We start from the raw sequence: 11,176 nt of genomic DNA, 5'->3' as shown, positions 1-11,176 counted from the left end.
GCAAAAGCATCCATGTTCACTCTAAAGGATATATTTAACAGTACTGTAAATTGCATTACTTGTTCCTCGTCATAGATTCTCTTGAATTTAATGTCCTTAGTGCGTTGGGAAAGCAGTATGCAATCTTCCAGGCCTTAAGAACACTTACGCCTTTAAATATATTAAATTATTGCCTAGTTACACAAAATAAAAAACTAGAGGTAAATGTTCACGACGTTTTTAGGATTATATTTAAATAAAATCGTAAGCTCCGATCACTCTAAACGCTGTTTCCAAGAAAGTTTGTATACAAGAATTGGCTATATAACAAAGAAAGCAGAGCCGAAATACTACATCAATGTCATTATTTTTTTTTTTGGATTGGGATCGCATGCCATTGGTTCAGTGCGTCCGAAAAATATTACTACAAAGGTTATAGCAACAAAAAGTTTTCCTATAAAAATGCAACTTCTTTCCCATCTGCAAAACGCCATCCTCTCTGTCCCAAAACGCCATGGTCCAATAATTGGTTGAAATAGATACCAGTTTCCCATATAATTTTCCATAGCGTTTAAGAAACCAAGCTTGCCGGTCTGAAATTTTTTTTCATCGGTATTTGTCAGAGAAAATGTTTTTCCCGTTTTATAAACAGTATGTACTTTATAACCTTGAACCCATTGCTGAATTGATACGAATTGCACTTCATTAGTATGCAAATCGCATACCAAAACATTTCTACAAAAAAAATTTGGATAAATTCCTGAATTATCGTGCCGAATTGCAATTGCAGTTGGTATACAGAAAGGTTTTTGTTGTAATCGAATAGATATTGTACTATTCCTGTTGAATGTTCTAAAGACTGGGTCTTGAAATACTATTATATGCCTTGTTTGTTTTGAAAATTTAAAGGAAAATATAATATTAGCTGATGAGCCAGCGTTATATCTTCCCCCGAAAGTACACCTTAAAATAAGATCACCTCGGTAACATTTTCCACCTATTGGATATAGTTCAGTATATAACTTTTTATCCCAATGAAAAGTGGCTTGCATGCTATAAAATATATATATTATTCCAAATGATGATAAAGAGAAAAAGAATATTATTGTTTGATAACTATGTGCCAAGATAGGCCGTTCCAAGTTGCATTTTAAATTCATTGGGACTGCAATTATTGGCATAGCATCTGCATCAAAGTCACTGATATAATTGCAACGACAATGTATTCCAAAATGTAAACTTTTGTTCATTTCAGGCATGCAAGCAAAGTTTTGCCAACTTGGTTCAGGCCGATCATAATTCCAAATTCGACAACTACGTATGTCTGTGGTAAAAGTAAAAAAAGCTCCAGAGTGGTAAAAGTTATCCCAAGGTTCAGATAAATTAGCAGCGCGAAGATAAATATACACCGGTCGAGATTTCTCACAGCGATTCCTTAACAATAAAGTGGTTGGTTGTAGGATTCTAGCTCTCACTAGACAAGTAGAGCCTTCTCTTTCCATATCAATTAATTTTGGTATATTAGTCATCCGTATTAGTACGCAATAATCTATATCCGCTTGGGTAAAAGTAACTCCGAGAACTGAATGTCCATATAGCTCAGTTCGATACATACGAACTTCTAATGGAGTATTCACACAATCATGAATGACGTTTTCGACATCTTCCTCAGGGTCGTCAAAGTCTATTCCACGATTAGAGAACTGTCGTGATGGCTCCTCATTTAATAGATCACCTGCCGAAAAATTCATTTTCAATTTTGAAATATATTGAAATGGTTCGGCAACCTCTTCAGATTTTTTCCAAATATTATTTATTGTATATGCATTAACTACGAGTACTTGAGTGTGGGACTCCTGCTCTGGATACCACCAATATGGGCTCTGCTTGTGACTTCGTATAGAAATAAGAACTTCGTCAGTTCGAAGTCGTCGTTTTAATTCTTCAAGAAGTTTGTCAGTAAAAACAAGCGTATGCATAGAGTCGGCAGATTCAAATTCTATGTTTCTATCTTGGTCTAAGTCAAAACTTTCCATACGCATAGTAAAAGTTGATCGCTCTATTAGTTTTGGGCCTTCCTCAGGATGAAGACGGCGTGCTGTGCCCATTCCCATATAAAATAGACAGCTGCTTAACTTCCAATGAGCATGTAACCAGTTATTAATATGCTCTAAACCTTGAGGTTTTAGAGTGGACATTTGTTCAAGTCTATTTCTAAAGTTATCAATGTTTAGACAGGATTGAGATTCTGCGCGACATTGAGATTTCGGTATGTATTCCCACTCTGAATTAAATTTGTTAAGAATGTCGCACAGTTCATTTACCATTGTTTCATAGTAACTATCCATTAAAGTGTTAAGTTCATTACTATTAATTATTAACTTAAAGGTGGATGAAATTAATTGTAGCATTCTTGCAACAACATTGACTTCCATGTCATCAAGTGGTTCCAAAGTCAAAATAATCCGATTTGTAAGGCGAACTAGGTGAGCGAGCTGGACTGTTGTTTGTGGTTGATATACGTAAAGTGTATCAATAAAGTTAAGAAGACGTCCTTTTGACTTTATTAACTTCGCTACTTGATATAATAATAAGAAAGCTTTTTGCCAATCTGCATATTCAAGCCAATGCCGTGCCTGGGATAGGGCTCCTTTTACAGTGTTATCTGAACCATCCATTTCCAATCGACGAACCTCTACAGTTATTGTAACGTCGTCACATACAGAAAAATGATCGCATATCTATTATAAGGGTAAGAAAAATATTTAAAACTTTGTTGGAAGCATAACAACATTTTAATAGTCAAAGTATAATAATTAAAAATATAGATTATAATTAAAAGCATATGTGATAAATCGTTAATTAAGCTGAGGGCAAATCCTTCCCTTGAGCTGGCTCTCAACGGTTTCATGATATCGGAAATGAACGCATAGAGTGCATAATTTCTGACCCCAGTATTGAACAGATCAGCGCTGTCCGGTTCGTATGTCATAATGATTTTATTTGTCACTAGTGTCAACCGTTTTTCTACCTTGTTGTAGTACTGCATCAAGCTAAGTGCTCCTTGTCTGACCGTCGTAGATTCTCTAGAATTTAATGCCCTTAGTGCATTGGGAAAGCAGTATGCAAACTTCCAGGCCTTAAGAACAATCACGCCTTTTAAATATATTAAATTATTGCCTAGTTACACAAAATAAAAAACTAGAGGGAAATGTTCACGACGTTTTAAGGATTATATTTAAATAAAATCGTAAGCTCCAATCACTCTAAACGATGTTTCCAAGAAAGCTTGTATAACTATATACTATATATACTATCTAGTATATAACAATATAGTAGAGCCAAAATACTACGTCGAAGTCTTTTTTTTTTTTTTGGATTGGGATCGCATGTTATTGGTTCAGTGCGTACGAAAAATATTACTACAAAGGTAATAGCAACAAAAAGTTTTCCTATAAAAACTCAACTTCTTTCCCATCTGCAAATTGCCATCCCTTCTGTCCAAAAACGCCATGGTCCAATATTTGGTTGAAATAGATACCAGTTTCCCATGTAATCTTCCATAGAGTTTAAAAAGCGAAGCTTGCCGGAGTGATATATTTTTTATCGGTATTTTTCAGAGAAAATGTTTTCCCGTTTTACAAACAGTAAGCACGTTATAACATTGAATTATTATTATTATAACATTAAAATATATATATTATTCCAAATGAAGATAATGAGAAAACGAATATTATTGTTTGATAACTATTTCCAAGATAGGCCGTTCCAGGTGGCATTTTAAATTCATTGGGACTGCAATTATTGGCATAGCATCTGCATCAAAGTCACTGATATAATTACAACTACGATGTATTCCAAAATATATACTTTTTTTCTTTTCAGGCATGAAGCAAAGTTTTGCTAACTTGGTTGAGGTAGAGCATAATTCCAGAATGGAAAAAAAAATACCTAGGTTCAGATAAATTACAGCGGTTCGAGATTTTTCACAGCGATTCCTTAACAATAAGGTTGGTAGTATGACTCCAGCTTTCATTAGACTTGTAGTACCCCAGATAAGGGGTGTCCGATTTCCGATTCTGTCCGTTCCTAGCGCGGAGCGCTATTTTCTATGGCAAATATATTACCAGTTGTTAACTTACATACTTTGTATGGTAGCAAAAGCATCCATGTTCACTCTAAAGGATATATTTAACAGTACTGTAAATTGCATTACTTGTTCCTCGTCATAGATTCTCTTGAATTTAATGTCCTTAGTGCATTGGGAAAGCAGTATGCAATCTTCCAGGCCTTAAGAACACTTACGCCTTTAAATATATTAAATTATTGCCTAGTTACACAAAATAAAAAACTAGAGGTAAATGTTCACGACGATTTTAGGATTATATTTAAATAAAATCGTAAGCTCCGATCACTCTAAACGCTGTTTCCAAGAAAGCTTGTATACAAGAATTGGCTATATAACAAAGAAAGCAGAGCCGAAATACTACATCAATGTCATTATATTTTTTTGGATTGGGATCGCATGCCATTGGTTCAGTGCGTCCGAAAAATATTACTACAAAGGTAATAGCAACAAAAAGTTTTCCTATAAAAATGCAACTTCTTTCCCATCTGCAAAACGCCATCCTCTCTGTCCCAAAACGCCATGGTCCAATAATTGGTTGAAATAGATACCAGTTTCCCATATAATTTTCCATAGCGTTTAAGAAACGAAGCTTGCCGGTCTGAAATTTTTTTTCATCGGTATTTGTCAGAGAAAATGTTTTTCCCGTTTTATAAACAGTATGTACTTTATAACCTTGAACCCATTGCTGAATTGATACGAATTGCACTTCATTAGTATGCAAATCGCATACCAAAACATTTCTACAAAAAAAGTTTGGATAAATTCCTGAATTATCGTGCCGAATTGCAATTGCAGTTGGTATAGAGAAAGGTTTTTGTTGTAATCGAATAGATATTGTACTATTCCTGTTGAATGTTCTAAAGACTGGGTCTTGAAATACTATTATATGCCTTGTTTGTTTTGAAAATTTAAAGGAAAAAATAATATTAGCTGATGAGCCAGCGTTATATCTTCCCCCGAAAGTACACCTTAAAATAAGATCACCTCGGTAACATTTTCCACCTATTGGATATAGTTCAGTATATAACTTTTTATCCCAATGAAAAGTGGCTTGCATGCTATAAAATATATATATTATTCCAAATGATGATAAAGAGAAAAAGAATATTATTGTTTGATAACTATGTGCCAAGATAGGCCGTTCCAAGTGGCATTTTAAATTCATTGGGACTGCAATTATTGGCATAGCATCTGCATCAAAGTCACTGATATAATTGCAACGACAATGTATTCCAAAATGTAAACTTTTGTTCATTTCAGGCATGCAAGCAAAGTTTTGCCAACTTGGTTCAGGCCGATCATAATTCCAAATTCGACAACTACGTATGTCTGTGGTAAAAGTAAAAAAAGCTCCAGAGTGGTAAAAGTTATCCCAAGGTTCAGATAAATTAGCAGCGCGAAGATAAATATACACCGGTCGAGATTTCTCACAGCGATTCCTTAACAATAAAGTGGTTGGTTGTAGGATTCTAGCTCTCACTAGACAAGTAGAGCCTTCTCTTTCCATATCAATTAATTTTGGTATATTAGTCATCCGTATTAGTACGCAATAATCTATATCCGCTTGGGTAAAAGTAACTCCGAGAACTGAATGTCCATATAGCTCAGTTCGATACATACGAACTTCTAATGGAGTATACACACAATCATGAATGACGTTTTCGACATCTTCCTCAGGGTCGTCAAAGTCTATTCCACGATTAGAGAACTGTCGTGATGGCTCCTCATTTAATAGATCACCTGCCGAAAAATTCATTTTCAATTTTGAAATATATTGAAATGGTTCGGCAACCTCTTCAGATTTTTTCCAAATATTATTTATTGTATATGCATTAACTACGAGTACTTGAGTGTGGGACTCCTGCTCTGGATACCACCAATATGGGCTCTGCTTGTGACTTCGTATAGAAATAAGAACTTCGTCAGTTCGAAGTCGTCGTTTTAATTCTTCAAGAAGTTTGTCAGTAAAAACAAGCGTATGCATAGAGTCGGCAGATTCAAATTCTATGTTTCTATCTTGGTCTAAGTCAAAACTTTCCATACGCATAGTAAAAGTTGATCGCTCTATTAGTTTTGGGCCTTCCTCAGGATGAAGACGGCGTGCTGTGCCCATTCCCATATAAAATAGACAGCTGCTTAACTTCCAATGAGCATGTAACCAGTTATTAATATGCTCTAAACCTTGAGGTTTTAGAGTGGACATTTGTTCAAGTCTATTTCTAAAGTTATCAATGTTTAGACAGGATTGAGATTCTGCGCGACATTGAGATTTCGGTATGTATTCCCACTCTGAATTAAATTTGTTAAGAATGTCGCACAGTTCATTTACCATTGTTTCATAGTAACTATCCATTAAAGTGTTAAGTTCATTACTATTAATTATTAACTTAAAGGTGGATGAAATTAATTGTAGCATTCTTGCAACAACATTGACTTCCATGTCATCAAGTGGTTCCAAAGTCAAAATAATCCGATTTGTAAGGCGAACTAGGTGAGCGAGCTGGACTGTTGTTTGTGGTTGATATACGTAAAGTGTATCAATAAAGTTAAGAAGACGTCCTTTTGACTTTATTAACTTCGCTACTTGATATAATAATAAGAAAGCTTTTTGCCAATCTGCATATTCAAGCCAATGCCGTGCCTGGGATAGGGCTCCTTTTACAGTGTTATCTGAACCATCCATTTCCAATCGACGAACCTCTACAGTTATTGTAACGTCGTCACATACAGAAAAATGATCGCATATCTATTATAAGGGTAAGAAAAATATTTAAAACTTTGTTGGAAGCATAACAACATTTTAATAGTCAAAGTATAATAATTAAAAATATAGATTATAATTAAAAGCATATGTGATAAATCGTTAATTAAGCATCCAGAATCAGGACGGGATAAAGTCCTATTTAACTAGTTTAATATTCGGAGTTACAGTATATAGTGGCAAACAGTGCTACTTGGTATAAATTAGGAGGAGCTAGAAAATTCCTCCAAATGACTGCCTTCTGCCAGTTACTTAACAAATAAGCAGACGTAACAGATAGTGGAGAATATAAAATGGGCATCCACATCAAGGTACAAAGCTAGACCATGAAGCGAGCAAATGGTAAAACTAAAGACAAGAATTACCACGCTCTGTCGAATATGGGATTCCTCTGCTATAACCACAAGTGTTCTTACGTTCTGTTATGAACTATTTATCGTTCTGCGTTCTGCTCGCTAGCTCGCCACGCCACCGACGCCAAAATCGAGGCTGCCACCGTGGCAGGTTGGGTGAAAGAGATGGCAGAGGGCTTGTTTCAAGTCCTGTGACATAAGCGGTGAGACAGACCGTTTTCCAACTGGTGGTTCGCCACACAGAATTTGGTTGGAATAACACACAAAATTAGAGAGCTAGCAGCTGCGACAAAAAAAAAAAAAAAATAAAAAATAAAAGTTCTTTGGTGACTCTATAAAGTCAATTAGCTACTTAATATTTATTAAATAAATATGTCATTTTTGATTATATGTCTCTTTGATTGATATTATATTTTCATAAGTGCAAATAGTAATTCTGTTAGACATTGCAAATAAAAGAATCTTCCGACTTCAAAGCGAATGGTCTTGTGAGCATTGTGTCTTTATATCCGTTACTCGTAGAGTAAAATGGTGAACTATATTTTGTGAAAAGTATGTAACATTCAGAAGGAAACGTTTCCGACCATATAAAGTATATATATTCTTGATCAGGATCAATAGCCGAGTTGATCTGGCCATATCTGTCAATCCATCCGTCTGTCCGTATAACCGCTTCCATTCTTAACAGCAATTATTACATATTAAATAAATATGTAATTTTTTTATAATAGGTTGGCAAATATCTCCCTTCCGCTTTTTTTGCTCTTTATTCAATGCTTTATAAAAAGTGTTACAGTGATCGGATTTAGTTCAAATATGCGCCGTTTTGTTCGATAATCTGTTTCCATCTAGACGGCAACTTCATAATACCTCCCTCGTAGAAGCCGAGTCATCAACGAAGTGTGTGGTCTGGCGTTGTCCTGGTGGAACACTACACCCTTCCTGTTGGCCAATTCTGGACGCTTCTGGTCGATCGCCTGCTTCAAGCGGTCCAGTTGTTCGCAGTAGATGGTAGAATTAAGCGTCTGGCCAAATGGGAGCAGCTCATAGTGGATGATTCCCTTCCAATCCCACCAAACACACAGCAAAACCTTCCTGGCCGTCAATACCGGCTTGGCCACTGTTTGGGACGATTCACCGGCCTTCGACCACGACCGTTTTCGCATGATATTGTCGTATGTGATCCATTCTTCGTCGCCAGTCACCATCCGCTTCAAGAATGGGTCGAGTTCGTTCCGTTTCAGCAGCATATCGCAGGCGTTGATTCGGTCCAGAAGGTTTTTTTGTCAAATCATGCGGCACCCAAACATCAAGCTTTTTTTTGTATCCAGCCTTCTGCAGATGGTTTAAAATGGTTTGGTGACTAACTCCCATCTCCTGGGCGATGTCACGAGATGCCACATGCCGGTCTAACTTGATGTATTCCATGATTTGATCGGTATTTGTCGTCACAGGTCTTCCGCCGGCTGGCTTATCCATGGTGTCGGTTTCACCGGCTCTGAATCGTCGAAACCATTCCTCCGCGGTTCGAAGTGATAGAGTACCATCCCCCAAAACACCATTATTCTCACGGAACGTTTCTCTAGCGGATTTGCCTTTAACGAAGGAAAACTTTAAAAAAGCGCGAATTTCGGCGTTAGTGAACTAACTCCATGTTTACACGTCTATAACTGTTGAGCGCAATATCCAAACTAATCATGCATAGCGTCGTTTTGTAGGTTATGTCAATACCTTTCAATGTATATGTATAGTATTGCCAGATACGAGCTCTGTAGCGCTTTGTACATAGCCGCGAAATTCAAAAGACAAAAAGGCGGAAGGCAGATATTTGCCAAACTAATATATTGCTGGCTTCTGCCACGAATAATACAAAATGCTCTACCAATAAAACAATTGTCTTAGCGGAGAGTATCGAATTTCATCACCGGACAACGGTGCACACGTCAACAAAAATGTTTGGCTATTCACGACTATAAACATCGCTCTGATGGCTCTTGTTTTTGCATATCAAAAACAAGACTGATACTCGACGCTAGAAGTTATATTTATTTTTACCGGTATTGAACATTGAACATCTAATATACATATACATATAATAACGAGTTCGCGGTTGCAAGTTTTGAAAGAAATATAAGTTTTTATTTCAAGATAATAATACAACTTTGAATCGGAGTCAATTCACGTCTTAATGGTATAGTGGATGAATTAGAACTAAATCTGGAGTGTGAGTTGAACGCTTAGCAAACCCTTGGTCGACTTTGTTTATATGAACTTGAAGGCTCTCCTCTTTATTCAAATGGGTTGCGCTCTTTAAGAGAGTTGCGCATGGAAAATTACCAGGATTTGTGCTGCGTAAGCTATTTGGTTGCTTAGTGGGAATAACGAATTTCGGCATCGGCGGATGTTTATGTTTATGAATCAATTGTTTATGTTAACGCGGCCGAAATTGTTATTGTCGCCTAGAGCTTGGGATCTGACTTATGTCTTGGGGTTTGTAAGTTGAAGTGTGTTGCTGGTCAAATGGATTGGGTGGGTGTGATCAAGTGGTACATATGTACTGTGTGTGTGTGCTGTGTGTGTGTGACAAAGTGTTATACTATGGTACATATGCTACTTCCCCATCCTTAAGAAATTAGCCTGTCCTCAGGCGGATAATTTAGGATACAAGACAGGATTTACATTATTTTCTATTTCTGTTACATCATTGTTTATAATATTTGATTCAATAGGAGTGGGAACTTGTCTTTTGAATTTGATTTGATTTGATAAGCCGCGTTTGCTGCTCCTTGCTATTCTAATGCCATTCAATTCTCTTTTTAATTTCTCTGCTAAATATTGAATTTGGGATAAAGTTTCATATTCTTCTGATTGTTTTACTAAGATATCATGTTTATTCTATTTTTGTAATGTTTACAGATAAGTAGTGATACTCGTAATTTATTTGTAAACTTATTGATCCAGTATTAAATAAATTAATTCAAATTAAATAATAATTTCTCCTGTCTTTTTATATGGGTTTGTTGTCTTTGATTTTACTAATGGTGCTTGTCTATATCTGGTATCTACTTCATAACTATGTCTATTTTCGTTTAATTTATTTATTTTATTAATTTTCTCTTGCGGGGGGTCATGTGCAGGTGTTCCTGCATATATAAAAATATCTGCTGGTGTTTTACCTGTTGTATTATGTTTAATTGTATGGTTATAAACATAGAGTAGGGTTTCAAATTTTGTTATTTTATTCTCTGGGTCGGAGTCAGTGCTTATAATTCTTAACTTTTCGTTGACAGTTTTATGAAATCTCTCAATGTCAGAAATTCCATTTTTACTTGTTGTGACGTTAATGTGAACATTTTCAGACTTTAGCCACAAATGTAATGCAGCACACATAAATGCTGAGTCTTTATCGGCTTTTATTTCGGACGGTTTTCCCATTTCATTAAAAATTTTAAGTAGAGCTCTTTTTGCTTCGAGCCAATCCCTAGAGCTGACTTCAATTAAGGCGGCATATTTGGAATAAACGTCAATACATGACAGGAATGTTTTATTATCGATTAAATAAAATTCGATAACATATTTTTCTCTAGGATTGAAAATTTCTGGCGTTAACTCGTAATTTAATTTAGTGTCTCTATGTTCTGTATTGCACATGTTACATACTTCACATTCGTTGATAATGTTCTGTATTAACTTTTGATAGTCTGGGTAGTAGAATATTTTTTTTTAAATTTTGGTTTGTTTTTCTATACCTGGATGTAAGAGTTCTCTGTGGGTTTTTAGTATTACTTCTTTAAATTCTGAATATGTTTCAATATCTATTAATTTACTGGTTGCTCTCATAACTTTAGTTATGTTGTTCGGACTGACAATTTCTAAGAAGGCGTTTTGAAATGTAAGGAAATCTATTTCATTATGAAAATAAATTACGCAATTTTTTGTACACAAATATTCTTT

General features: G+C 35.6%; 2 protein-coding genes across 2 annotated transcripts; both read right to left on the bottom strand.

The window, feature by feature from the left end:
• Window positions 1-231: 231 nt before the first annotated feature.
• On the bottom strand, window positions 232-3,905 carry LOC26526067. The gene is given in 3 exon segments (XM_026983589.1): window positions 232-354; window positions 357-2,720; window positions 3,888-3,905. Coding segments are annotated over 3 exon segments (2,505 nt in total).
• Window positions 3,906-4,337: 432 nt separating this feature from the next.
• On the bottom strand, window positions 4,338-6,854 carry LOC26526939. Its single transcript, XM_026983588.1, has one exon. The coding sequence runs from the start codon at window positions 6,789-6,791 to the stop codon at window positions 4,368-4,370; it is 2,424 nt and encodes an 807-aa protein (XP_026839389.1). The 5' UTR covers window positions 6,792-6,854; the 3' UTR covers window positions 4,338-4,367.
• Between the last annotated feature and the right edge of the window lie 4,322 nt (window positions 6,855-11,176).

The sequence above is a fragment of the Drosophila erecta genome, unplaced genomic scaffold (genome assembly GCF_003286155.1).
Source record: "Drosophila erecta strain 14021-0224.00,06,07 unplaced genomic scaffold, DereRS2 tig00000464-arrow-arrow-pilon, whole genome shotgun sequence".
Lineage (NCBI taxonomy): Eukaryota > Metazoa > Arthropoda > Insecta > Diptera > Drosophilidae > Drosophila > Drosophila erecta.
Note: the sequence above shows the minus strand (reverse complement) of the source record. Positions and strands in the feature narration are given on the sequence as shown.